General features: G+C 32.8%; 9 protein-coding genes across 10 annotated transcripts; 4 read left to right on the top strand and 5 right to left on the bottom strand.

Moving 5' to 3' along the window:
- Nucleotides 1–30: 30 nt before the first annotated feature.
- On the bottom strand, nt 31–1,803 carry LOC116340653 (solute carrier family 35 member B1 homolog). The gene is made up of 2 exons (XM_031767250.1): nt 1,223–1,803; nt 31–1,145 (listed from the first exon to the last, which is right to left on the bottom strand). Exons 1-2 carry the CDS (start codon nt 1,413–1,415, stop codon nt 340–342), a joined length of 999 nt encoding a protein of 332 aa, XP_031623110.1. The 5' UTR covers nt 1,416–1,803; the 3' UTR covers nt 31–339.
- On the top strand, nt 1,581–5,514 carry LOC116340649. Of its 2 annotated transcripts, XM_031767246.1 has the most exons (4): nt 1,581–1,829; nt 2,387–3,122; nt 3,194–3,331; nt 3,412–5,514. In XM_031767246.1, exons 2-4 carry the CDS (start codon nt 2,402–2,404, stop codon nt 4,719–4,721), a joined length of 2,169 nt encoding a protein of 722 aa, XP_031623106.1. In that variant the 5' UTR covers nt 1,581–1,829; nt 2,387–2,401; the 3' UTR covers nt 4,722–5,514. The 2 variants fall into 2 exon arrangements, with proteins under 2 accessions (XP_031623106.1, XP_031623104.1); XM_031767244.1 differs by lacking the exon at nt 1,581–1,829 and having other exon boundaries at nt 2,052–3,122.
- Nucleotides 4,783–7,299, bottom strand: LOC116340652 (caspase-1-like). Its single transcript, XM_031767249.1, has 4 exons — nt 7,010–7,299; nt 6,816–6,896; nt 6,381–6,640; nt 4,783–6,310 (listed from the first exon to the last, which is right to left on the bottom strand). The coding sequence occupies exons 1-4, from the start codon at nt 7,090–7,092 to the stop codon at nt 5,649–5,651; spliced, it is 1,086 nt and encodes a 361-aa protein (XP_031623109.1). The 5' UTR covers nt 7,093–7,299; the 3' UTR covers nt 4,783–5,648.
- Nucleotides 7,300–7,728: 429 nt separating this feature from the next.
- Nucleotides 7,729–10,029, top strand: LOC116340651 (probable dolichyl pyrophosphate Glc1Man9GlcNAc2 alpha-1,3-glucosyltransferase). Its single transcript, XM_031767248.1, has 7 exons — nt 7,729–7,821; nt 7,912–8,184; nt 8,239–8,614; nt 8,679–8,729; nt 8,790–8,998; nt 9,068–9,181; nt 9,267–10,029. The coding sequence occupies exons 1-7, from the start codon at nt 7,763–7,765 to the stop codon at nt 9,691–9,693; spliced, it is 1,509 nt and encodes a 502-aa protein (XP_031623108.1). The 5' UTR covers nt 7,729–7,762; the 3' UTR covers nt 9,694–10,029.
- On the bottom strand, nt 9,690–12,713 carry LOC116340650 (matrix metalloproteinase-2-like). The gene is made up of 8 exons (XM_031767247.1): nt 12,510–12,713; nt 11,555–11,728; nt 11,364–11,488; nt 11,012–11,304; nt 10,792–10,950; nt 10,558–10,715; nt 10,239–10,500; nt 9,690–10,162 (listed from the first exon to the last, which is right to left on the bottom strand). The coding sequence occupies exons 1-8, from the start codon at nt 12,633–12,635 to the stop codon at nt 9,777–9,779; spliced, it is 1,683 nt and encodes a 560-aa protein (XP_031623107.1). The 5' UTR covers nt 12,636–12,713; the 3' UTR covers nt 9,690–9,776.
- Nucleotides 12,714–13,099: 386 nt separating this feature from the next.
- Nucleotides 13,100–18,473, bottom strand: LOC116341214 (vacuolar protein sorting-associated protein 41 homolog). Its single transcript, XM_031768144.1, has 11 exons — nt 18,336–18,473; nt 18,124–18,249; nt 17,643–18,059; nt 17,323–17,557; nt 17,038–17,227; nt 16,803–16,943; nt 15,071–15,271; nt 14,420–14,689; nt 14,160–14,346; nt 13,467–14,076; nt 13,100–13,405 (listed from the first exon to the last, which is right to left on the bottom strand). Exons 1-11 carry the CDS (start codon nt 18,354–18,356, stop codon nt 13,290–13,292), a joined length of 2,514 nt encoding a protein of 837 aa, XP_031624004.1. The 5' UTR covers nt 18,357–18,473; the 3' UTR covers nt 13,100–13,289.
- Nucleotides 15,154–16,768, bottom strand: LOC116341215 (beta-1,3-galactosyltransferase 6). The gene is made up of 2 exons (XM_031768145.1): nt 15,343–16,768; nt 15,154–15,271 (listed from the first exon to the last, which is right to left on the bottom strand). The coding sequence occupies exon 1, from the start codon at nt 16,575–16,577 to the stop codon at nt 15,390–15,392; it is 1,188 nt and encodes a 395-aa protein (XP_031624005.1). The 5' UTR covers nt 16,578–16,768; the 3' UTR covers nt 15,154–15,271; nt 15,343–15,389.
- Nucleotides 18,474–18,822: 349 nt separating the features above from the next.
- Nucleotides 18,823–20,703, top strand: LOC116340982 (2-oxoglutarate and iron-dependent oxygenase domain-containing protein 3-like). The gene is made up of 5 exons (XM_031767786.1): nt 18,823–19,147; nt 19,210–19,534; nt 19,608–19,718; nt 19,932–20,084; nt 20,144–20,703. The coding sequence occupies exons 1-5, from the start codon at nt 18,993–18,995 to the stop codon at nt 20,438–20,440; spliced, it is 1,041 nt and encodes a 346-aa protein (XP_031623646.1). The 5' UTR covers nt 18,823–18,992; the 3' UTR covers nt 20,441–20,703.
- A 570-nt stretch (nt 20,704–21,273) lies between these two features.
- On the top strand, nt 21,274–23,487 carry LOC116340925 (fructose-1,6-bisphosphatase 1). The gene is made up of 6 exons (XM_031767680.1): nt 21,274–21,382; nt 21,957–22,144; nt 22,306–22,557; nt 22,629–22,915; nt 22,992–23,104; nt 23,185–23,487. Exons 2-6 carry the CDS (start codon nt 21,969–21,971, stop codon nt 23,362–23,364), a joined length of 1,008 nt encoding a protein of 335 aa, XP_031623540.1. The 5' UTR covers nt 21,274–21,382; nt 21,957–21,968; the 3' UTR covers nt 23,365–23,487.
- The last annotated feature ends 2,828 nt before the right edge of the window (nt 23,488–26,315 follow it).

Raw genomic sequence — 26,315 nt, 5'->3', positions numbered from 1 at the left:
TTATCACTAAAAATAATTCAAAATTCATTGAAATTTTCTTTTGCAAAAAATTTATTTCAAAAGCATAAAGATTTTTTTTCTCATCCTTTCAGTTAAATATATTCTTTTTGATTTAAATTTACATTCGAATGTATTGTAATGTATATTTTCCGTGTCATAAGTTGTTACCTAGTACATTTTAAATAATGAATTTATTCAAGAGAAATTGATTCGATGGTATTATGAGCATTGAATCGTTCGATTAATGTTTATCATTGGAAATCATTTGAGAATGGTTAATGACGGTGATGAAATCATTTGGTGATTGAATCAATTTTCCGTATCGATTTGTGCTATAATTTACTTATTGGACAATAGTTTTTCTTGGTCTTTTTCGATTTTCTCAGTTTTTTTCGGTGAACTTTTACCAAAAGCTGCATCTGCAAATAGTCCTAAAAATACTAAGAATGTGCCAATCCATTGTCGTGATGTTAATGCGTTGCCAAAGAAAATGACCGAAAATAGAACGGTGAAAAATTTCCGTGTAGTTGTAACAACTGAACACGCCAATGGTCCAAAGTTTGATACCATAATGAAAATGAATAATTGACCCAGGGATCCAGCTAAAGCAAGTATTGCTAGATTTCCCAAAACATATGGATATCGACTGGCAAATGTAATAAATTCAAATAATTCTCCGGTAAAAATGACTGCAACAGCAACAATGCCAGAGCTCCAAGCGTTCATTGAAAACATCATTTGTAAAGCGGTGGGCGAGTGAGCAGCTCTCATTCGTTCTTGAACGGCACCGGTCAATCCATCCATGGATAAACTTAATATCAAAAGCACTTCGCCGATGCCGACAGCCTGTTCGGCTGATGAGGCTGCACTTATTTTGCTTTCTTTCATCATGAATAACACAACACCAATTACAATTGTTAACACGAAAAAGTATCTTTGAATTGAATATCGTTTATGACTGATGAGCACGCCCAAAATCATCACTGGAATTGGTTTTGCTGATTTCCCTACAACTTGTGTCGGATACGGCACCCAACGTAATGCCATATTTGAACTAACCATGGCCAAAAGATATGTTAGCGATGAGCAAGCATAGTAACCATAATGCGTTTTATCTTCTCTTTCCGGCTTCAGTATCATTAAACCTAATAGAGAAAAAAAAGACGGCATCGTGAATCGTAAAATTCAATTAAGTATATTTAATATTTTTTTTAATTTTTACCTTTAGCAAATATAAAATTCCACACGCACTGCACTCCACATAACACTAACGCAAATGTGAATTTGTCATAGGTGCCATCCTCATTTCGATCACCATAATGACTTCTGGTAATTTTCTCTTGAACGACTCCGAAGAAAAAGTATGAACAAAATATACCAATAGCGGCAATAATAAATTTCCCTTGGTCATGCATTTTTTTCTTTCTCTCTGTGTGTGTATTCGATTCAGTTTCTAATCATAACCTCCGGCCTAAAACTTTGCAATTTCAAATTCCGCTTTCAAAGTAGTCAACGTGTTCGATTGTTATCAATTCAATTGAACTTCAACTATTGTCGTGTATTGAATGAATGATTACTTCGACGTGGCATTAATTGCATCGGTACGCAATGTATTGAATTATTGATTTTGGTAAACTCTGGCAGCTTTAATCGAATCCAGATAAAATTTCACACACACTTTCTGTCACAATAAATATGATTTAAAAATTAAAACAAATAAATTATACAAGCCGTATCAAGTGCATGGATGCAAACACAACACTTCGATATATGGACAACACTTTGATACTAATACACAAAACAAACGACGGCTGTCATTGGTGATACACGTAAGTGCGAATTTGACATGAGTAAAATATATAACAACATTGGAAATGAGGGGAATTGTAGTTCTGAAATCATAACCAACTGTTATATACAGCAGCGACCATATGAAGAACTATTTCTTGTGTGATGCCCTCAACGCTCTCTATCGAAATTTATCCAAACAAGCACATTTTATTTCATTATTTGTATGTTCATTTGTACAGCGACCGATTACAAATTTAAAGATCGAAGGCCATCTACGATCAAGTTTTTAACCAAACAGTAGCCGCCTTGGTTACCACTGAAAGTGTTTCTAAACAAAGCATTATTTATTTATAAATATATGAGTGCATTGCACACACATATACATATGTGTTTTTGACATTTTATCATATATTTATTAACATCTAAACATCATATAAATCGACAAACATTGTTCCATTTTATCATTTTATTTAACAATTAATTATTTTTCTTTTCTTTTTATATTCATTGTTAACTCGACATTAATCTCGTATACGACCTAAAAAAATCATTTTTGAATATAATTTGAAAAATACGTTGGTGACGTGAAAGATAGAAAAAAATCAAAGAAATGGAAAAAATAGAAGAAGCTGACGATGGTGCGATTGATGTAATAGGCGATGAAGACGACGGTCCTGTTGATATCATAAAAATTCAACAAGATTTTTACGAATCATTCATACCTATTTTAACTGATAAATCAACACATGGCTATTCTGAAGTGTTGAATAAAGAGGTGCTAAAGGATATGATTAAGTCAACTGTGGAACTTTACACGGATATGAACGAAAGTGAGATCAATTCATTTTCCGATTGTCTTTGGGAACAGAAAAAGTTTACGGGCAGCGATGATTTGAGAATTTCGCAATTATTTGTGTGCTGTGTTCATGACACAAAAGGTCAAATAACTTATCCATTGGATATAAAGTCAACGAAATTTTCAATCCGTCCCATTTATCGAGTTCCCAAGTGCTTCAAAAAAACTCAACATCAAAGAGATTGTTGTGCTGTGTTTATTGATGAATTTGCTCGTGTGTACAAAACATGGAGTAATTTTTGTGAAAAGAATAAATACGGAAATTGTTTAATAATTGCACCCAAGGGTGGATTCTATGATGCAACAACTGAAAATAAAGTTGAATTAGACATATTCTATCAAAAAGACGGTGTTATTAAATACTTTGATTACGGATCAACAGCAGCAAGTTTGGGTTCGGCTGGTGTATTATTAGTTGGACTATTACCAGTGGTTACTCTTGCACCTGTTGTTGCTACTGGTGCTACTTTTGCAGGCTAGTTTCCATTTTAGGTTTTTTTAAAATAATTTTATATTTACAAATTAAAAAAATAAATAAATTATCAGGTGTGGCATGTGCCGGCTATGCGGCTGTACGTAGCGTCTATCAGCTATTTGATCGAAAGAAACACGATCAAAGCATTGGCATAAAAAACAAAGAGTCAAGAGCAGCTTATTTTAATATCACATCTGGAGCTTTATGCGGTAAGCTTACCTAATCTAGATTTTGATGGAACAATCCAATTTAGAAAGACTACTTATGTTTTTGTATGATTACATTTTAGCTGGTGCTGCTGTAGGTTCAAGAGCTGCCATACAGGCTGCATTAAATCGACAAACATTATCAAAAGTCGCACAAAGAACAATTACTTACGTTGGTGCCAGTTCCATTGGCTTTCAGGCTGTTGGTTGTGCTGATGAATTGATTTCAATTATATCGGACTTACGTCGAAAAAAACCAATTTCAACGGTATATTTGGCGCAATTTGGCGCACAAATCTTTTTACTTGCACTTTCAGTTAAAAATTTCAAATTAACCGAAAAATTAACGGAAGTTAGTGGTCAACGAAATCCAAAAACGATTCGTAAGATGTTAAGAAACAACAATTCAGATGGTTCATTAAAGTATTTATTTAGTGGTGCTGACTTTCTCGAGAAAAATATTAATGGATTCACCGCAAATTCGATGATGATTCAATCTATTTTTACTGGTTATTTAAACGTCTCTCAAAAGGTCAAAGTGGAATGTGAAAAATATTTTGACGAACGATTAAAGACAATTCTTGATATCCTTGTAAGAGATGGATTAATCAACAAAGAAGAATTCAAAGCAATAGATCAGTTATTAAAATACTTTTTGGAAACTATGAACCTGAGTTCATTGGATAAATTTTTTGAATTAACAAAAAAATTTGTGATTGAATCAGCCGAAATGCCCAAAAGTAAGACAATTCGCGAATTTTCATTCGATTGTTACTTGAAATCGGTTTATATATCAATGATTCGAAATCAGAACAACACAAATATCAACGATTTTCTATCAGCTTTAACTAATGACAGTTTTGATATGATGGTTGATGAGATAAGATCAGATGGTTCTTCGATTTTCGGTTTGTGCTGCCAATTTGATGATATTTTTGGTGCAAACCTAGAAAAAGAAATGAGCCTTGGAAGAAAAATTTCATTGATAATTGAGGAACGTTGTCAAATATTCGTTACAAAATTTATTGAATTTCCAATACAATCGACTTTGGATAATTTAGCATTATCAGCTCAATATGTTTTGCGACGTTTGGCAATCGAAGCGGCCACGTTATTTTTTGGAATTACTAAACAAATTTTAAATGAATGTGTGGCTCAGTTTATTAATCAAAACTTTTCCCAACATGAATTCATTAAAAAAAGTTTTCAAATGCTTTTGAAGAAATGTAATGGCAACCTAACGAATTTGGAAAAATATATTAAAGTATTGTTTGATAACAAAAATGGTGAATATGATCGAATTAAAAAGGATATTCTTGATCATTATTTTTCATCGAGACAAGAAACCACATTAAAAGAATGCAAAGTTTGTGGAGGCGAAAATTTCATTTAAATACATGATTTATTATGATTTATTGTAAAAGAATGCACAAAAATAATGCAACTAACATCGTTCAATTTTTAAATATTTTAAGTTTAAGGCTTTACGTTTATTTTGTTTGTTTGTTTGTGTTCTAAAATATGATTAAGTTTTACTTTCGACTTTTTAATTTGAGAATGACTTTGAAGAAGAAATGGCGTCATCCGAAGGACTTAACAACAGCTAGAGAGCATATTATTACTAAATTCGATATGATTTAAAAAAAATTGATTTATTTCATTCCCAACAATTTTTCTAAAGACATTTTCTTGGATTCACTAATTCACTAAAAAAGATTTTTAATAGAACCACATCGATTTTTAAAAACGATTAAAACTACAATATTTTGATAAAGAATTAATATCATAACTAGAGTATATTGAAGTAGTTGATAATAATATATGAATAAAAAATGTTTTTTTTTTCGATTGCCATTGATTTTAGTAATCTTTGCATTCTGTTTACAATTCTGTTTACAATTTAAAAGAAAAATATTGACTAACTATAAATCATGTATGCATTATCTTACTAATCCTTAGAATAAAATTGTGAACTATATATAAAATAATTTCGATGAGAATGTACGGAGATTCGTTCTATATTTCAGAAAAAAATGGTCAAAAATATTTCTTTTGTTCTTTTTCGTTGTTCATACGTGCACAATATTTTATATGAAAATCTCATAAAAATGTGAAAAATATATAGTTAATACAATGTAATGTTCTTATTGCAAATGGTAAAAAGGCATGCATAAATGCAATCGTCAAATATTTCGACTAATAAAAAAAAAAATTTAAAAAAATAAATGCACAGAGCAAAAACGCTATTGTATAATACTATAAAAAATAAATTTCTCTCTCCCAACTTGAACAAAATCTCAATTTAGATGCCACTGTAGACTCACACTGCAACGCTGAGTGATTTCTTCTTCGGGAATAATAATAATTTTGTGAGCATTGAAAAAACGCATGGCATTTGTTTGGCAGCTACTTCACCCGATTGATAATCAATAGCAACGCTTTGATTGACTAACGTGAGTATTTGAAGAAAATGTAATTCATGCTTTTTCTCATTAAGTACTTTACAGAGAGATTGAATGTACCAAGTACCATGTTCAGTGTCACGATATGATAAAAAGCCCAATTTTGTGGAAAATATAACTAAAAAATCTTTTTGTGGCAAATTCTTTTTTTTATCAATATGGACGGCATCAAATGGTTTATATTTGGCAGATGAAAATGGAATAGCAATATCACCTCCAGGTCTTCGTCGCCGATAATTTTCAATTGGCACACCATATCCCTCGTCAACGTCGTAACCCTGGCAAGCGGCTATGAAAAAAATTCTTGGCTTGGACGCCAAAGTTGGACAGTTTTCATCTGTGAAGTATTCCCAGAGCATTTGCAAAGGATATTTATTATCGTATGCGTGGAGGTAGCTGACAAGATCATGTGTCAATATTGTTGTGTATTGTTCGCGACGACCAACCAGTGGTACAGAATCACCGTGTGTTAAAACAGCAATCAAAAAACAGTCACAATCCGAATGATCCATTTCAGCGACTGAAAAACAAACGAAAGAATTATTGAAGATCAGTCAAAATTTTTGTTTTCTGAATTTGAATCTGCTCACTTTCTTGAAGAACGCCCCTTATTTCAGACACCGTTTCATTCTCAAAAATTTTAACATCGAAGTCAAGTGACTCAAGTGTTGTTTGCAATCGATTGCGATCGGCACTCGATCCATTTCTTGGTTTATTACATTCGAATAGTTCATGGTTGAATATCAATGCCAAGCCACGTCGCCCGTGGTTCATTTTGTAATAGTGATTTGGATTGAGTTCTTCCATTTGCTCATCTTCTCCATCTAAAAAATCCAGCTCGGTATTCGTACTGAAATTTCAACAGAAAATTAATATTTGATTCGTAGTTATAGAGGAAATAATTCATATTTATGCAGGTATCGATGCAGAATTGCACTTTGTATAAATAAGTGTAAATAATTACATGTACATATGTGTATTAAACAAACACTATCCCAATCCATTTTGATCATATAAATATTTACCTTGAAATATCGATATCAATTTTGATCTTTTCCTGATCCTTATTACCAATGGGTTTCTTGCAGCCATTTGGTGTTCCATTGCTAAACAACGAATTTTTTTTATCAAAATCTTTAAAAATGTTCACTATCCCTTATCCCATGCTGTGGAATAATTTTTGTTCATGAAATTATGGGCAATAAAGCAATAAACTCACCTCGGTGTGTATTCAACCTCTTCAAGTTTGTTAACGTCAGATGCACTTTTTCTGCAGCAAACTTTTGTCAATGTATTACCCATTTTGAATCGTGATTACTTTATTCAAATTTTATAAAATTAAAAAATAATCGACACTTTGTTAGAAAATTACACTAAAGAATGAATATGACGTCACAAATAAATTTTCTAACAGAATTTTTGTGCGATAAACACGCACAAAATTCAATGTCAATGGAATTATGAAAACAATGTTAATGAATTATGCAAAAATGGTACACATTGCATAGCTGTCACGAATGTCACTGACTTGTAGGAGAGTTCGAGAAGATCTTAAGGCCGGTACGCTTGCGAACAAGAAAACACAACTACAACTTTATTTCATTCATATGTGTGGTACCAGATTGTACTACAAAAAGGTCAATAGTCTATTACACGCATCATTTCATAATACACATACATGTTTAATATTGACATACAGTAACAAATAGTGCATAGCAATGCACATAATTATCAATCGTATTACCATTAAGCTGTATTCACGGAATTTACTAAAAAATGTGTCTAAGTATGCAGTAATTCCGATGTTTGGATTATTTAGCTGAGAGAGAAATTCCGCGATTTCATTTTCAAAATTGATTCCATTGTCATCAAAAAATGGTTTCCACTAGATGGCGTTGGGTGTGTCATAACATCAGATTTTGACACATCATAACAAAACATCAGATTGAACAAGATTCAATTTACTGAAGGTATGTTTTGGTCAATATTTGGATTAATTACCGGTATCAAGTTGCTGTTTTTACCAGCGTAGTAAGTACCTTCATCCATAGACACCACAAAATGACCAAGTGCATTTTTTGTTTCATAACTCTCTTACTAAATTCATGTATTTCATTTTAGCCGGTCGACCGATTTTGAGGTACATCGAAATTGGCTGGCAATTACACATTCATTACCAATATCAAAATGGTACGTCGAGGCAACAAGCGAATGGACATTGGATTATCCTCCAATATTTGCATATTTCGAGTACGCGTTGTCAAATTTTGCCAAATACTTCGATGAAAACATGCTGAAAGTGAATAATCTCAACTATGAATCTAATGAAACAATAGTATTTCAACGTCTTTCGGTTATCATCACCGATATTGTCTATGCTATTGGAGCGAAAAGGTAAACTCATCAAACGGAAAATAATTTTAAATGAAACATTTTCATACTTTGTAGATGTATCACTCAAATGTCTCCTATCGCATCCAAACAACGTATTTTGAGCGCTGTTTTACTGGGAAATTTCGGCCTGTTAATCATTGATCACATTCATTTTCAGTACAATGGAATTCTCTTCGGAATTTTATTGCTAAGCATAGCCTATATGTGCGAAGAAAAGTTTTTGAAGTCGGCATTTTGTTTTGCCGTTCTATTGAATATGAAGCACATCTTTGTATACGTAAGCCCGGTATACATTGTGTATTTGTTGAAAGTTTATTGCTGGCATAGTTCATCGCTCCAAAGAGCAATGCTGAATTTGACAAAATTGGGAATGATTACAATTGGGGTAACTGTGGTGTCGTTTGGACCATTCATACATCAAATGCCGCAGGTTCGTCAATCTTTCGATATTAATTCACTATTATGCGCTAAAACTTTTCATTAATTTCAAATAGGTTTTGTCACGTTTATTTCCATTCAAAAGGGGACTATGTCATGCCTATTGGGTAATTATTTTTAGATCTTTTTGTGATAATTTTCTTTAATTATTATTTCATTCATTTCAGGCACCGAACTTGTGGGCAATTTATAATGTTGCCGACAAAGTGGCATCGATTAGCTTGGGTAGTGTTTCAAATTCCTCAAACACAGGCGGATTGGTTCAAGAATACAGTCACCAAGTTTTGCCTGTAATTCAACCACATATGACATTCATGGTCACCATGTTGGCTATGATTCCGTGCATCATGAAAATTGCATTCGGAGCCTATGATAGGTACGCTTTTGTAATATTTTAAATTCAATTGAAGCGATATGAAATGACATTTTTCAATGTTTCTTACAGGTCAACAAACAAATTTGACTTTGTTCGTGGCATTGTGATTTGTGGATGCACATCGTTCTTATTCGGTTGGCATGTTCATGAGAAGGCAATTTTAATGACAGTCATTCCCCTAAGGTTAGTTTATGTCACTATCTCAGTTCGAAAAAACACTCTTTAATAGACCCACATTTTAATTCAATCTTTTCTAATCTTCTTTCAGTATTCTCATGACAATCAACCAAAGCGAATACAAGCATATGGGGTTCTTATCAATTGTGTCGTATTTCTCATTATTTCCACTGCTTTTTAAATCGAATTTAGTTGTGATTAAAATTAGTTTGCTCATGACACATATACTTATCATTTCAAACGGTCGAGGAAGTATATGGCCATCAGAATGTCACAAGCGTATTTTTCCAATTCATGAACTACTCTATATCATTGGCTTGATTGGATTACTTTTTTACGAACTTTGCTTACAATATTTACTAAAATTAGACAGAAGACTGCCATTTTTACCACTGTTACTAACAAGTGTTTATTGTAGCATGGGAATTATTTATTTCTGGTTGAAATACTATGTCATGTTTTTATTTAGTGCTAACACTAGCAATAAAAATACTAGAAAAGATAAGAAACTTAATTAAGGAAAAGTGTTATTTATCAGAATCTTTATTGAATGAACAAAATTTTTTTAGATACATGCAAAATTGCAATTGATTCTATATGTTTAATTGTCTGAACATTTGAATAAATCGATCGACGTACGACGTGGAAATCCCTGTTCAGGTTGAATCTTTTGGTTATTATACAGCCAGTATAAATCTCCCTTAAAGAAATAAGTTTTGCCATCGGTCATTGAAATGGCTGAATCAATGTTATTAGGAATGCCATGCCATTTCTCGCCCAAATTTTTTGGATAATCCACGTCTTTTTCACGGCGTTCTTCATTGTATCGAATAAATGTGTTTCCACTAAACAAATATGTCTGACTATTTTTACTCCAGATCATAACAGCATCCACCTTATTTATGTTATTATCAAAACCAAATTCGATTATTGGCCGTGGGCTATTTTCGATTAAGTCATATCCATCGTAGATATAGTATTTATGGCCTGTTTCATTGTCAAAACACATGAATATCTTTTATGAGAAAGAGTTCAAGTAAAAAATGCATTTAGTTGTATATACCACCAAACAAAATAATAGCTCCGTCTGTTTTTCGTTCATAGGCTGCATCAATGCGTCGTACATTGCTTGGAATATTTCGAAAAATATCACTTAAATGCGTTGGATAACCGGGAAGCACTTGAAAATCTTCGGATAAACGCCATACATATTTATTCTTGAATAAAAATATTTCACCTCGCAACAAAGCCATCGTGTCGAAATTAAGAGTATCGCACAAATTCGGAACTCGTGTAGGATTGAATGATTTGCATACGGAGTGATGCTGAAATTAAGTTTCGATTAAATAATGTTTCTCAGCCTTAATAATTAACGAACATACATTATCACACTCCGGACTCGATGTAGTTTCTCTTGATGGGATTGTCGTTGGTTCTTTTCTCGGTGTACTTACTGAACCCGTTTCCACTTTGGGTGTAAATGTTGATGCCTCAGTTGTTGTATCATTAATAATATCATTAATAATATGTTCGTTCTTTACTGATATCAAGTAAAATTCATGAAATAGAACAATTATTTTAAAGCATACAAAATATAAACTTTGCTAGTTGCTTACTGTACAATTCGTACATCGCCAAAATATCATCGTATCCCAATTCTTTTGATTCTTCTGGTCCTTTATAGTAGGGAAACATGATGGAAGAGAAGATCGGCGAATGGGCCAAGCCAAGACTGTGGCCAAGCTCATGAATGGCAACCGATGTAAAATCAACACCTATTTGAAAAGAAAATAATTCAAATCAAATGGAACAATTTCAAAAATGTCACGAATTCACCGTCATTCAGATTTGATGCGTTCTCTTTCCAATTTTCATCGTTATCAAAATGAATGTCACCACCCAAACTTCCCAATGAATATGGAAAAAATGCATGAGCTAGAACAGATCCGGGACCATCAAATGGATAAATATCTCCATGATACCTTGAACCAAACGACACAATTATATCGGCATTCGATTCAAAAACACGCACGAATTGTAAATTCGAATATTTCGACCAGAGTTTAAATGCTTTCTTCATGCCTTCCGCCACTTTATCCTCACCAACTTTTGGAGACCAATTTTGAATGCTTAAAGAAAAAATTCAGTCTTTTATTAAGAACTCTTGGTTTAATAATTGCACAAATACTAGTAAGTAAGTCGTCGCTTCATCCACCCTCTGGAACCTAGAATAAATCGTTTTGCTCGGCTGTGATTTAGTACAGATGAATGTTTCGTAATATCAGCGACACCGCATCGAGGTGATGTCAATAACTAACGAAATTTTATTCAATTTTTAATAATTAAATATGGATTAATGAAGTTTTTAAGTTTGCTGACCTTAATTGTTGGCTCATCCAAAACTCCCGTTTCATTCAATGATCCAAATTTTTGCATATTTTTTATTCCGGCGACAATGGCATCTTCATGATACAGTGTATCTATTGTTGACCCACCTATTGATGATGACCTTGCACTTGAATTCAAGTAGCCAAATTTTTGCATAAAACCCATCTGTTTGACAGAAATATTGAGAATTTCGAATGAAAAATAAATAAATTTGATTAAATATCAAATATACATTTTACACTTGAAATAATAGAAAAAACCCAAGGTTATCACAACTGCACGGAGGTGACCGATTTCGCCGTTTACGATAATTGTTAAAATTTCGGTTTTTCCAGACATTATATTGAGATATTTTTAGGCAGCTGATTCAACTCAGGAAGCTACCACCAGGCGCTGATATTGAGTGAAAGGTTTCATTGAAAACAATAGAAGTGATTGTTATTGTGATGGACATAATGCAATGGAGTTTATATAGCTACTTCTACTTGTATTGTTCTATTTCAGCGCCTGACGTTAGCTTCCTGAGCTGATTTTCACGTGTAAAAATATGTTTGATCGATGAACAAATTCATCGTTGGAATAAACCGATAGTAAAGAAACATGATGTTTAAAAAATCTAATGAATTTATGAATCGGTTAGAATATTCGTGAGCTCAGGAAATTCAGAAATTATGTTGAGATGTTTTCAGCCAGATATCGTCAGGAGCTGAAATGGAGTGAAAATAATAAAAGTGATTGTTATAGTGATTGTAGCTTCTATTGTTTTCACTCAATTTCAGCTCCTGACGATATCTGGCTGAGCTGATTCATCTGGCTAAAAATATCTCAAAATAATGTCTGAAAATTTGTTAAAGTGCAAAATGTTTTTGGGCAAGTTGCAGTTTTATTTTGACAAATTCCTGGAGGTCACGAATATTCTAGCTGGTTCATATATTTGTATAATTACAATTTGAGTTAAATTGGCTTGATTTCCTTCCCATGAAAAATTGATCGGATGACCATTTATATACAGCACAAAAATTGATATGAGCACGGAAAAAACGGAAATATTTTCATAAAGCAAAAGAATCATTTTAGAAACAATAGTCACTTCAGTTGAAAGAAAAAAATATAAATCCAATGCTTTATGCTTGTAAGAAAACAAATAAATGCGCACGTTCATGCGAATGTTCTTGACAACACTAAAGACATCAGCATAAAGTTATGATTAATAATTATTCCTTATCTCAATTTGAAGACAAAACAGACATTTGTGATATAGCATTCCTATTATATACAAGCTATCTTCAATGTCACATAAAATAATAAGAAATATACATTTTCTTATCATCATTCACAACATGGATTAATTTTGAATTGAACATTTTTCCATTGCAAATCTGTGAAGTTCGGCGAATTTCGTATTTAAATGAAGTCCATGACCTTTTCTGAAATTAAAAAAGTAAGAATATGATACGCAGCTAAGCTATTCAGTTAAATTCGACTTGTTTTTATTTTATCATACAAATATCAATTTCATAATTTGGACTATATAAATTTACAAAAATATCGTGTATGTTCGAATATATGTTTTATGTTGTCGAAACAAGGCTTTAAACGCAAATTAAATGTCTAATTAAATTGATTACATATTAATTCAACGAAGTTACGTCTTAACAATTCAATAATGAAGCTGGAGTATTTATAAAAAAACCGTTATTTTTGTGTCATTTCATCCAAAGGTTGATTATGGTTTTTTCGATTTGCATACCGTGCAATAGTCAATATTGTATTTGTCTGGCAAACACATCTCATGGAAAAAGTGCCGACAATTGAAAGCAATGATTTTCATTTTCATCTGATCTAAAAATTAAAAGATAATGAATCAATTTCGTATTTACTCAAAATTTTAGAAACCTTATACCTTTTAGAATGATATCCTTTTGGCATAATCCACATATATTATCGTTTGAAATGTAAACCGCTTTTTGTTGGCATCGTACATGACGATCATGAAGTTGAAAATAATCACCCACCAAAATATCATTGCAACCATCTTGTATCGATACTTGTAATCGTAAATCACACAACATTTTCACCAGCGACTCCTTCAGACCTGGTATACATTGTCCCATTTTGATTTTATTGACTAAAATTTCTGGATTAATGAAACCGGCAATTCCGTCCAATAATTTTGTCATAATTTCGGGCCGATCAAGTGATTGGTTGATCAACTCATTCCATAGATCGATGTCATCGTGCTCTTTGCAAAAATCAATTGCCATTTGAATGTTATCCAATTTATTGATGATAATTGACAATGCTTCAATCGTATTGCCCATTCGACCATGTAAATACACCATTTCTGGATAAAATAATTTACTCGTACACACGCTCAACGCTTCTTCGATAGGATAGCTGTTGGATCGCTTTAAAAACGGCAACAATTTTTCACGATTATATTTGGCATAGAGGTGAACCAACTTTGCATGAAATCGTCCCGAATTATCGACTTTGTCAAAAGCATCAAGATACTACATTGTAAAAAAAAAGAGTTTCATTTTCATTATTTACATTGATTTAAAATCAGATTATCATAATAAAACCGGCTGTTTACCATGTATAAATACTCCTCGTGATTTTGCAGTTGAGATACCACCACATCGGCTGGGATTTTGTTACGCTCCAATAACATTGCAACGGCCTGTTCACTATCCAACTGAATTAATGGCACGATTGTGCGATAGATTACATCGTATAAGTTATGCTTTTTTATCAATTTAAACACGTCCTTGTGTTGCAGCCTAAAATCATTGAGTTCATCAGTTAGATTCGAATCTAATGTTCAGTGGATTGATTTGCATGTTAAATACTCACTTTAAATACATTGTCAATGCTTTTTCGTATTTGTGTTCATATGAATATAAAAGTGCCAATGATTCTAGTAAAATGTCTTTGTCTCGTTCATTGAATTGTTCATGAACTGCATTTATTACGGCCGATGTATTGTAAAGCGATGGTTCCCATTCCTTTATTAACATTAAGAATCCGGCTGCATCGAATTGTAGATATTCATACAGAACCATTTCGTAAACGTGCGGCTTCAGTTTACAATCATTTCCACGAGGAAGATATTGACTAACCGATCTTTTTTAAATAAAGAAATAAACATTTTAATTTTGATCGAATGCCACAATGTGACCTTGTCATATTTAAAATCTTGCTTCAAAATTGCAATTGGTCCAATTTCAAAAAAAAAAAAAATCAAACTTTTCACACCAGTGCAGTCTCTCATATAAATAGATAGATATAAATATATAGATTCACCCATCTTCGACTGCACATTGTTTGAAATGTTTTTCACATTTTTTTGTATTTACTTTCAATTCATTTTACACAATGACACCATTGTTGCTATTAGCGAATCTATATATTTTACATCTGCAAATATTTATCTATCTACTTCCATTGTATGCCATCTCCAGAGAGATACAATCATTCAAGGTTGAAGTCAAATAAAATACTAACCGTAATTTTTGTACTTTTACAAATTTGAATACTTCCTCCTCCCATAATACTTTGTCATTGCCGAAGATTGTTTGACACAATTTAGCGGCTTCATCGTATTTCTTCTGCGCCAGTAAATGGTCCAAATATAATCTAGCTACGCTTACCAACGAATACTTGCCACCATGTTCGGTTATCACTTGCATTGCTTGGTCGAATTTTCTGTAAATGAGAAACACAAAATCGATTTCAAGGCTCCACTTATATTTTTGAATAAAAAATTTACACATTACATAAATCACAGAGCTTCGAATCATTGACTATGGTAAACAGACTTGTTTTAAAATTGATCGACAAATGTATCACAACAGTGTGTTGGAGAGCTGCTCCAATCGTAGAAATATTCCTTTGGTCGTTGGATGTTGGTGGCATTTGCTTGTTTAAATGTGCATAGAAGACCTCGATAAATGTCTCTCATATTTGAAGGAGTACGTTTATGCAATACAATATGATAGTTTTGACATTTTCTTGGCAGATAAGCGGTATCAAAGCGGGGATCATGTTTTTTATAGACATTCCGAAGTGAGCTTAACCAAACGCCCATTGATATATCTTCGCTGACGTATCGATTCAACGTTTTATGATTTTGAGCCACGAAATGCACTAAATTCTTTGAAATAACATAACCACCGCCCAGAGCATATGGCAAATAGCGATCACATAGATTAAAATTCAACTCTTTCCATTGTCCCTGCTTCAAGACTGTTGCACGACCATTGAAATAACCCCAGTAAAGTTCTGGTTTTATTGTGTTTTCTGTCGATTGTTTACGCTTGATAAGCTTGTCATATCGATGTAAATCTTGCAGTAAATAGTCGAGTTTAACATATGTATCATCATCGACTTTTAGCATATATTCAAACGTTCCAATATTGCTAACTGCTTCGATTGTCTTCAATAGTTTTAACGTGAGATTTGTGTATGAATCACTTAAGCCACTCAAAAATAGCAAATCATTATGTTTTGCATGCTCTTTCTCAAGCTTATTCAATTCGATGAATGGTAAATTTTCGGTGCCAATTACAAAATAGTGTAAAATTTTCACATTTAAATCTTCCAACATTGGCTTATAAATTGCTTTTGACATTTTTTCCTTGAAATCGTCAAGCATAGAGCTCTGCTGAGCAATACTGTCTTGTTGCAAAAATCCACTGTGGTCAAATTCCAACGAATCGAAATTGTCGATGCGGTGACCGACATGAGATTCATCGATTTTTGGCTTAAGATTCAACCATGTTTGTCGAATGGTATTACGTTGGTCTATGTTTTTCGGTGCCGATAATACGACAATCACCAGAAATATTGCACTTGTTGAAACATTGTGATTTGACGTCAAATGTTGCCGTTCAAAATCGGTTTTACAATTTTTCACATTGATCACTGATAAGGTTATGGTGCAACCAGCAATAAAAGCCAGCCCAAGCGTTAGTAAATTAAAAAAAAATGCTCTTTTTCGACACAAAATCATTTTGAATGGCACAACACAGATGACGATGATGTGAACGTTGATTCCTATTTTATGACTTCTGTCAAAAGTATCACCTAACCTCAAACAGTTTTCAATTTTTAGTTGTCAAACAAATACTACGCTGCAAGTCTGTTTACATATTAATACAAGCACTAATGTCATTTGATTTGAACGCAAATAGCATTTTTTATAAACGATTCATAACAAAACATTGATAAAACTTACTCATGTTCGATAAGCCATTTAATTCGGTCGTCATTTTCATATAAACTAGCCACAACGATATCTTTTGGAGACACAATGAAATATTGATTCTCTTCGATTAACGTATCCAAATGGTAATCGTTGACCTTATATTCTGAATATCTAAATTAAAGCAAATAAAAAATTATAATCATTGTTTACTCTGAGATTATTAAAAAAAAAATGATTTGAGTAATCAATTAAAATTGAAATTCACCCCCTTAATGATAGACTGTTTGTGCAAATTTCTTCGTAATCGTAACTTTTATATTGAATGACCAACAAAATTGGGCGTAGCGCTTTATTTGTTTCGGAATCTTTTTCTTTGGGATAGCCTAACACAACTAATTGATCGCTTTCGAGAGGTCCCAGGCCACAGATATAACAATCCATTTGAAATGTTGAGACTATAATACGAAAGACCGATAAGAAAAGAGAGATGAAAGTCGACAGAATTTAATCTATTTCTGTCATGACGAAAAAAAAATCACGAAGCACTTACTTGGATCAACAATGAAATCAGGTAGTCCGCGTGTTGAAACTTCCACCGAATTGCGTTTTCGAATCACACAAATCCGAACGATATCAACCCATCCGATTAGGAGTGTGGTAGAATTTGACCATTTCAAATTACATCGAAAATCATTGAGCAATTGATTTTTTGGCTCTTCCCATTTAATTAATCCCAGCGAACATTTTTCATTCAAATCATAGACACGCACACCAATTGCACTTGCCTAAAGGAAAATCACGAAATGAATTCAATCAATTTTTTTATAATTTGTGAATATAGCCAAAAAGGTATATTGGAAAAGTACTTGCCCATGCCACAAAATGATCGGTCCATGCAATAGCCGATACAACACCTTCGGCTTCACATAGAACCGTTTGTTTGATACCTTTCAAAAAGGTTTTTTCATGCAATGTTAACTTATTGTCACCAATGATGAAACGACGCCCGGATCCCGATTTATAATAAATTGGATCGAGTGCAATTGTTTTCACAGCTCGTCCAAATTTCATTTTATGATTATTTTCATCGGTATAAAAACCACTGATTACCACCGTACCATCGTCAGAGCATGTACCGATGTATTCGCCTTTATTGTCAATTGAGATCTGATTCACGGAAACCATATGCGCTGGAAAATCTTGGGAATTATTTATTGAATTTTCAACGGTGTTCCCTTGATGATCCAATAAATGTACCGCACCCCAATGCGTTCCGATGCATAAAAACTTTTGAAATGACACACAAATATGATTAAGAAATGAAGGACAACTGATTTTGTGGGTGTTTTACCTTTGAATGCACAGCAATGCAACTGACTGCATCTTTATTCAGAATTCGTTTTAGGTCATTTGATATGCGGACATATTTCAATTTTGGTTCAATCTCCTCTTCATCGGAACTTTCATTCTCTTGCATCTACAGTATTCAATAACCAAAAAAATTGAACACATAAAAAACATGTTTATCATTTATGAAATAAAGTAAAAATTATTTTGACGCACTATTGTTGTATTTGCAGACATTTTCAAATGAGCTATGCACAATATTTAAGGCGATCGCATTGAACTACAATGATATTCATAAAAAAGTGAACGAAAAACAGAACTGAACAAAGAATTACTTTACTCCAATTCAAATGAATTGATATTTATAGACAAAATTTTAGTATATGTAACACAACAACAAATTCTCATTTTTTGACATATGAGTCAGTTTGTGATGACAGCTGATCAGTATTCACTGTTCAGCAATGTTTGTTGTCGTATGTAGTTCACCATTCCACACACAGAGGCTCTTCCTATATTCCAACTTAATTTTTGTTTGTTTTCAATTCTTTCGTAGAAAAATGTGTGTATTTTTTTTTGGAAAATTAAAATCATTTGTTTAGTAATTGTATGAAATTCGACTTGATGAACATGATGTATTTAAATTTAATTTAAAAAAAATTCAATGTATATCACTTGAATAACGTCATGAGGATGAATGACATTTCGGCACCGATTTTTCAACTATCAAAAATGTTGTTGGATTTGCGCCGGTCACGCAAATCTGGTTGTCTATCAATTTTTCTTGTATTGACATTTCAAGAGGCTTCCTACCTCGTCCGATAGAATAGTTTTGTTCTAAAAACCAGCATTTATTGTACATTTTCAAAACAAATGGGAAAGCAAAATAATACAAAAATGGGTGTGGAAACTAAAAGTGTTCGTCAAAGGAAGAAATCAGATAAATCAAATGATAGTGAACAAGAGGTGGTGGTGAAGAAAGACTCAGCCGTAAATGGCGATGAAAAAAGTTCGAAGCAGAGAAAACAGTATGATATTTATCAAATAAAATCCAATTTTTCGGCAGTTTATGTTTACTTTCTAACTATAGGAAAAAGCCTGCGTCCATTTTAACAAGTTATCGAATTTGGACACGTTTGGTTATCGTTTCTGCTGTCCTCATAATCGGCTATTTTACTGCAAATAAAAATAAAGAGCGACCATTTGCTCTGCGACGCGAAAAAATTGTATTAAGAACACAAAATGTCGACTGTTCGCCGGATTATTTGAATGAAATTGCTGGATTCAAAACGTGCGTTCCGAATAAATGCGGCCGTTTTGTGAGCGATAGTTTGGTCACAGAACAAGAGGCCAATCTATTATTGGACCTTGCTATCAAAGGCTTATCGTTCGGCGGTGGTTCTGGCGGTGTATCGGTGAATTTCTGTTTTGTGAATTTAAATTTAATATTTTTATAATTCTCTTAATTTCTTTTTTACGAATTTTAAGATCCTTGACTTGCACTCTGGCGCCCTTTCCAAAAATGAAAATTTTGTCAACATTTATACACTGCCTGAGGCTAAGGGCTTTTTAAATGATGAAGTTTTGAAAGCATACAAGGTACAATTCAGACCTGAGCTAGAACTGTTTTTTTATCAAAAATTGTATGTGGTAAAAGAAAAGCGTTTCTTGTGGGAGTGGAATTTCGGAGGTTCTATTTTATAAAACGAATTTAAAAACGTTTTCACGTTACCGCATACACATTCAATATCAGCTACAAATGAAGAATACCCATCAATTGCAGTCCATTCTTTATAATTTCCTTTTTTTCAGATTATTCGATTAAAAATAGCCAAAGCTATTGCGGATAAATTTGCCATCGATGTGAACGCAATTTATCTCACTCATCCCACATTCATTTCCCGAATTGACAATACAACGGCAAAAACCGTTCACGATGAATATTGGCATCCTCATGTAGACAAAGTAAGTACCAACGAATAGATTCAAACTGATATTTGAACAAAAAACTTCAACCATTTCAGGAAACATACAGTTCATTCCATTACACAAGTTTATTGTATTTAAATGATCATCGTCGTGATTTTACTGGTGGTCGATTTATATTCATCGATGTAAACAAAGACGATAACCGAACAACGTACTCATCGATTGAGCCGAAGAAGGGACGCGTCAGTGTGTTTACATCAGGCGCAGAAAATATTCATCATATCGAAAAAGTTACAATGGGCACCAGATACGCAATGACTATATCATTTTCGTGCAATCGTGAATTTGCCATCGCTGATCCAGCCGAACAAAAGCACACCGACAAAAAATGAAAAGACGATGGAAATGTTAAAAATGAAAAGTGAAATTATACACATTCCCGTATAAAAAGATACACTACCGATATCAGATTGTAAATATATAATTGAATCTGTGTTTGGAGAAAATAGTCATATTTGCGTAAATGTTGCCGTGAGTTTTTAATTCGATCTTAGGTAAATTTGATTGCTAGTGATTTAGTCGAATCGGTTTTTTTGGTTTTTAGACTATCATATCATTAAACAGACAAAATAAATAACTGAAACAACCACAACAACCAATTAGTTTTTGTTGTTAGAGAAAGTAAATTGGAATATTTCAGTCCATCTGAATAAAAGTTGAATGTGATATACGGAATGTTGGATTTCAGGTAAATTGCTTAAAAAAATATCTTTCGATCTTTTTTTTTTTGGTGTTTAACAACATTTTTTATAATTCAATTAGAAAAGTGTTATGTTTTCTCATTGGGAATTAAATTATTACACTCTTTGTCTCTCATCAAAAACACTGATTCTGTTTTCATGGAATCCATATCAACCATCAAATATTTTTGTGATAAATTGCTTGATAAATTTACCTTGTAGCAATTCCTGTATTCATCTTAAAATACTACGGAATGTGTTTAAAAAGACAAATCGTATGTTATTTGTACAGTGTGTTATTTCGATCAACTAACTACTACATGTGTATGGTTTTATATATAGTACATAAAATATACAACAATGAGACAATACACATAAAGAACAGATCTTGTTATCATTATAAAGTGTTGAAAACATCACAATAATAACATCAATTCTTTGCTTGTGTATGTTGGTTCAAGCTAATGTTTATTATGAACATCAAAGCCGCTTATAAAGTGTTTTTACACAAGATTCGAAGCATTTGACTGCAATCGATCAAAGAAAATTCACGCATAAACTCAAGTTTTCGGTCAAATATTGATTTCATTTAAAGTGAGTGGAAATATTTTTTTATATTACTAATTAATTATTAAATCAAAAACGAATTTAAAACTGCTCTAAATACAGACAGACACTTTTAAGTGATACTATTTCTTAATAATAAAATAATAGTTAACTTTTTCATTTATTCAATAAAATGACATATCTGTGAAATTTTTACTTTCCATAAGATGTTTTTGTTTTCAATTTAAATTCAATTTTTGATTGTCTCTCGATCTGAATTCAGTGTGCTAAAGTTCACTGTTATTTATTTTTAGTGTATCAATACATTGTTATTTAGTCTCACACTAATCGTATAAAGCATATAACAATAAATAAACAAAATGATTACGTATATTTATCAGCTGGGCTATCAAATAAAGTGGGGGGGTCGGACAAATTCAGATACAGTTCTGTGTTTCCGTTGGTTTAAAATGTGGCTTGGCACATTCGATCAAACTTGTTTTTCAGATACTTTCGCTTTCTGTTGTTGTTTTGTTTCTGCCTTACATAATTGCTCTAATACAAGGCATTAGTTCGATTAAGCTGTGAATTTGACATAAGTCTGACATTATTTTCCATTTAGTTTATTTTCAAAATGACGCAGCAAGGAGCTCCGTTTGATTCAAATGCAATGACATTGACGCGATTTGTGTTGGCTGAACAGAAGAAATTTAAGCATGCCACAGGCGATTTATCACAACTTTTAAACTGCATTCAAACAGCGGTTAAGGCTGTTAGCAGTGCGGTGAGGAAAGCTGGTATCGCTCAACTGTGAGTTTTTTTAAAATATGAAGTTGAAATTTTACATTCAATCGTTGTGTCTAGAGTTTTATTTATTATTGCATTATCTTTTTAAATATTGATTGCACATTTGTGAAGTGAAGAAATATATTTTTTTATTAATTAAAATGTACTTGTTTGTTTATTGACAGACATGGAATATCTGGCGATACAAATGTTCAGGGTGAAGAGGTCAAGAAGCTAGACGTTTTGGCCAATGAATTGTTTGTAAACATGTTACAATCGTCGTATACAACATGTTTATTAGTTTCAGAAGAAAATCAGAATGTTATCGAAATCGATGCTGATAAGCGTGGAAAGTATATTGTTTGTTTTGATCCATTGGACGGTTCTTCGAACATCGACTGTTTGGTATCGATTGGTAGCATTTTTTCAATTTACAGGTATTTTTATACTCTGACATTCACATAGGATTTTTTTTTAAATATGTCCAATGATTTTTGGAAAATTATAGAAAAATTTCAGAGAGTCTACCAACAATTCAAGATGCCCTTCAACCAGGCAATAGAATGGTGGCAGCTGGTTATGCACTCTATGGCTCGGCAACAGCAATGGTTGTTAGTCTTGGAAATGGTGTAAACGGATTTACGTACGATCCAAGTATTGGCGAATTCATTTTGACTGATGTTAATATGCAAGTACCGAAACAAGGAAAAATTTACTCAATCAATGAAGGCTATCAATACCTCTGGGACGATTCGATTAAGAAATACATCGAAGCGAAAAAAGATCCGGCAAAGGGTAAACCATACCATATAATTCTTTTTGATTCTTTGCCGATTATTTCTTCTTTTTTATTTCGTGACTCTCCCTTAAGGTAAACCATATGGTGCTCGTTATGTTGGTAGTATGGTGGCTGATGTTCACCGCACGATTAAATATGGTGGCATATTTTTGTATCCAGCTACTTCACAAAGTCCAAATGGAAAGGTAAAGATTGAATATTAATTGCATTTTCAGTTTCTAAAGAAATTAATTTGGATGTTTCATTCTTTCACACATACTTCTAGTTACGTCTTTTGTATGAAGGCAATCCAATGGCATTTATAATTGAACAAGCTGGTGGAAAGGCATCAACCGGAAAACAACGAATTTTGGATGTTGTTCCAGATTCAATACATCAACGCACTCCGGTCTTTCTTGGTTCAGCAAATGATGTTGATGAAGTGTTGAGCTACATTAGTAATTAAGGATAAATTTACTAAATTATCTCGAATCATAATCAATTATTATAAATATGTTTGGTATTGCCAAAATTTAAAATGGCAACATTTATTTTACTTTTTTCGAAATAAACAGATATTTCAAATTAAGAGGTATTTCTGTATTGAGCAAAAGTGTTAAAGCAAAAATAAGTCTTCGACGATTTTATTAAAATCTGGATTAGAAAATCTACACGATTTAAAAAAAATGTAATTTTCGTAGAATATGTATTAGATCAGCCCAAAAAAAAGTTATATCGGATCAAAATGCCATGAATGAAAATATAACATATGTGGCATCATTGTTTCATCCAAATGTCAATCGGTGGTACTCGATAGGACACTTGGAAGTTTTCTCGATTAACGAATTTGGACCCGTTTCAATGTCCAAAAAAATTTCTTTTCCACTAGAAAAAAAACACGTATGTGGGGGTTTTTTGGCCCGAGGAATTCGAAAATGACGTTAGTTTTGAGATACAATCAAGTTTTAACAGAGTTTCTTTGAAAAAATCACAAAAAAATTGAATTTTTGTATGGGAGCCATACTTTTATGGTATCGCAATGACGTGAAACTTTGCACAGGCTATTTTTTGGACAAGAAAACAACGTTCTCAAAGTTTGAAGAAGTTTCAATACAAATTGGGGGTACCTCTCATACAAAGTTTTTGTATGAGAAGTACCCCTGATTTTTTTCATGAGAAAACTGAAATCTCTTCAATCCCTCGGAATGTCATTTTTGTGTGAAAAAAGTAACCTGTGCAAAGTTTCAGCTCATTACGATATCATATAGGCATGACCTTCATACAAAAATCCAAATTTTTTGAAATTTTTGTATGAAAAGTGAAATTCGAAACGTTATATTCGGTTTTCTCATACCCAATAATATAAAATATTTGTGTGTTTTTTTTCAATTTGTTTATTTATTATAAATTCTATTAATTATTTTAGTTATTATTATTGCAAAACTTATTCAATTTATACAATTTTGCAATTTTATTTGCAAGAAAAAAATATATGAGAACTTGGCGTGACAGAGATGGCGCTTCTTTTAAGAGTCGCGTTCAGATACATTGTTAATATACAACGTAAGTGATACTCGCACTTTACTCTATCAACCAAAGTCGCTCAAAATCTAATGGTTTCTATTCCTCGGCACCCCCAATCATCCTGTGAAGTCAGATTTTGAATTACTTTCCTTGTTTGAAAGTTATCGTGTTAACAAATTTTTGCGTACAGGGTACAGGGTACGCACATACATTTGGACATCTAAAAAATGCTAGATTCGTGTTCCCTGGCCCCAAAATCCGATGGGAACTAGTATCGTATATTCCCCATACAAATTAATTTTATCGATTCTACGAATATGACATCTGTTAAAAAAGATACCGATTTTTGTTACTACTGTTGCTTTGACACAGCTCGAGCGAACTATACGGCTATGGCTGTATTACAGACGAACTAATACAAAAGAACACACAGACTCCGATCCTGTGTATGTATTGTAAATTTTGCACAAGCAGCTACGATTGACGACTGAGTGCAGAATTCGTAATACATACGCATACACAGAATCGGAGTCAGTGTGTTCCTTTGTACGTCTACACGAGCTGTTTTAAAACACCACTAGTAACAGAAATCGGCGAGTTTTTTAGAAGATGTCGTATTGGTGGAATCGATAAAGAAAAATCGACGATATTAGCGCTCATTGCCAAAAACACTCAGAAAACACATTTTTGATGGGTTTTAATTCTTCGACCGATTCCAATACTTTACCTTACACACTAGGTGTGTGCGGAAAAGTAAAAATCAGGGGTACTTCCCATGCAAAATGTTCGTTTTTGGGCCAAAAATCGAAAATTTATTATGAAAGGTACCCTATTTCTGATTGAAATTTTTTAAAACTTGTTGATATTATGTATTTTGGTAGGAAAATAAGATTCACAAGTTTTCACGGTGATTAAGTTACTCCAAATATACATTTTGGGAAGAAATCCAATAAATTTAAAGTCAACAAAATGCAATAAACTATGTTTGTTGTTCCTTAATCACCGTAAAAACATGTGAATCTGATTTTCTTACCAAGATACATAATCTCAACAGGTTTGAAGAAATTACAATCAAAAATAATGATAACCTCCATACAAAATTTTCGATTTTTGGCCGTAAGATGTGTGACATCTCAACAACGACTTTCTCATAAAATTAAAAACATGGTACAGGAATTGCGTTTGAATTGCGTTTATTGCGTTCGTGAAAAAATAAAATTACGTTCGTTTTTAATAAGCGAGGTAGTTTTGTACTAAAATTATCATTTTGAATAAATTCTATATAAATTATTTTACTTTTCCGCACACACCTAGTGTGTAAGGTAAAGTATTGGAATCGATCGAAAAATTAACACCCCCAAAAAACATGTTTTCTGGGTGTTTTAGGAGCCAAGGAACACGAATCTAGCATTTTTTCGATGTCCGAATGTATGTGTGTGGTACCCTGTACGCTGTACGCTGTACCCTGTACGCAAAAATTTGTTAACACGATAACTTTCAAAGAAGAAAAGTAATTCAAAATCTGAGTTCACATGATTGGGGGTGCCGAGGAATAGAAACCATTAGATTTTGAGCGACTTTGGTTGACAGAGTGAAGTGTCATGTCTGGTGTGATGCCCATGGGCATACATGGGAAAAATTCAATTTTTCTTCCAAAAGTGATATTTAATGTATACTTAAACACTCAGAAATGTGTATCGGGGGGTTTTTGGGTACGAGAAAACCGAATATGACGTTGGTTTTGCGATACAAATAACTTTCGACACACTTTTCATACAAAAATGTCAAAAATTTTGGATTTTTGTATGAAAGCCATGCCTGTATGATATCGTAATGAGCTGAAACTTTTCAAAGGTTTTTTTTATCACACAAAAATGCCATTCCGAGAGTTTG

This window comes from Contarinia nasturtii, unplaced genomic scaffold, assembly GCF_009176525.2.
Source record: "Contarinia nasturtii isolate CC-2019 unplaced genomic scaffold, AAFC_CNas_1.1 Cnas_scaffold_695, whole genome shotgun sequence".
Taxonomy (NCBI): domain Eukaryota; kingdom Metazoa; phylum Arthropoda; class Insecta; order Diptera; family Cecidomyiidae; genus Contarinia; species Contarinia nasturtii.
Note: the sequence above shows the minus strand (reverse complement) of the source record. Positions and strands in the feature narration are given on the sequence as shown.

Bases quoted from the DNA above. Each gene is read 5' to 3' on its own strand.
- LOC116341214 (XM_031768144.1), bottom strand. From the start codon at position 18,356: ATGTCTGCAAATACAACAATA. The intron at 18,060-18,123 runs GTAAAACACCCA...TCATTTCAAAAG, and splicing joins GCATTGCTGTGCATTCAAAG to TTTTTATGCATCGGAACGCA. The intron at 15,272-16,802 runs GTAAGTTTTATC...TCTCATTTACAG, and splicing joins AAATGGCTTATCGAACATGA to AAAATTCGACCAAGCAATGC.
- LOC116340652 (XM_031767249.1), bottom strand. From the start codon at position 7,092: ATGGGTAATACATTGACAAAAGTTTGCTGCAGAAAAAGTGCATCTGAC. The intron at 6,897-7,009 runs GTGAGTTTATTG...TTCGTTGTTTAG, and splicing joins GAGGTTGAATACACACCGAG to CAATGGAACACCAAATGGCT. The intron at 6,311-6,380 runs GTGAGCAGATTC...TTTGTTTTTCAG, and splicing joins AAGGGGCGTTCTTCAAGAAA to TCGCTGAAATGGATCATTCG.
- LOC116340650 (XM_031767247.1), bottom strand. From the start codon at position 12,635: ATGATTCTTTTGCTTTATGAAAATATTTCCGTTTTTTCCGTGCTCATA. The intron at 11,729-12,509 runs GTAATTATACAA...TCTGTCAAACAG, and splicing joins AAGCCAATTTAACTCAAATT to ATGGGTTTTATGCAAAAATT. The intron at 11,489-11,554 runs GTCAGCAAACTT...AAATTTCGTTAG, and splicing joins TGGATGAGCCAACAATTAAG to TTATTGACATCACCTCGATG.
- LOC116341215 (XM_031768145.1), bottom strand. From the start codon at position 16,577: ATGATTTTGTGTCGAAAAAGAGCATTTTTTTTTAATTTACTAACGCTT.
- LOC116340925 (XM_031767680.1), top strand. From the start codon at position 21,969: ATGACGCAGCAAGGAGCTCCGTTTGATTCAAATGCAATGACATTGACG. The intron at 22,145-22,305 runs GTGAGTTTTTTT...GTTTATTGACAG, and splicing joins AAAGCTGGTATCGCTCAACT to ACATGGAATATCTGGCGATA. The intron at 22,916-22,991 runs GTAAACCATACC...CTCTCCCTTAAG, and splicing joins GAAAAAAGATCCGGCAAAGG to GTAAACCATATGGTGCTCGT.
- LOC116340649 (XM_031767246.1), top strand. From the start codon at position 2,402: ATGGAAAAAATAGAAGAAGCTGACGATGGTGCGATTGATGTAATAGGC. The intron at 3,123-3,193 runs GCTAGTTTCCAT...ATAAATTATCAG, and splicing joins TACTGGTGCTACTTTTGCAG to GTGTGGCATGTGCCGGCTAT. The intron at 3,332-3,411 runs GTAAGCTTACCT...ATTACATTTTAG, and splicing joins CACATCTGGAGCTTTATGCG to CTGGTGCTGCTGTAGGTTCA.
- LOC116340651 (XM_031767248.1), top strand. From the start codon at position 7,763: ATGTTTTGGTCAATATTTGGATTAATTACCGGTATCAAGTTGCTGTTT. The intron at 8,185-8,238 runs GTAAACTCATCA...CATACTTTGTAG, and splicing joins TATGCTATTGGAGCGAAAAG to ATGTATCACTCAAATGTCTC. The intron at 8,615-8,678 runs GTTCGTCAATCT...AATTTCAAATAG, and splicing joins TCATACATCAAATGCCGCAG to GTTTTGTCACGTTTATTTCC.
- LOC116340982 (XM_031767786.1), top strand. From the start codon at position 18,993: ATGGGAAAGCAAAATAATACAAAAATGGGTGTGGAAACTAAAAGTGTT. The intron at 19,535-19,607 runs GTGAATTTCTGT...ACGAATTTTAAG, and splicing joins GTGGTTCTGGCGGTGTATCG to ATCCTTGACTTGCACTCTGG. The intron at 20,085-20,143 runs GTAAGTACCAAC...CAACCATTTCAG, and splicing joins GGCATCCTCATGTAGACAAA to GAAACATACAGTTCATTCCA.
- LOC116340653 (XM_031767250.1), bottom strand. From the start codon at position 1,415: ATGCATGACCAAGGGAAATTTATTATTGCCGCTATTGGTATATTTTGT. The intron at 1,146-1,222 runs GTAAAAATTAAA...TTTCTCTATTAG, and splicing joins GAATTTTATATTTGCTAAAG to GTTTAATGATACTGAAGCCG.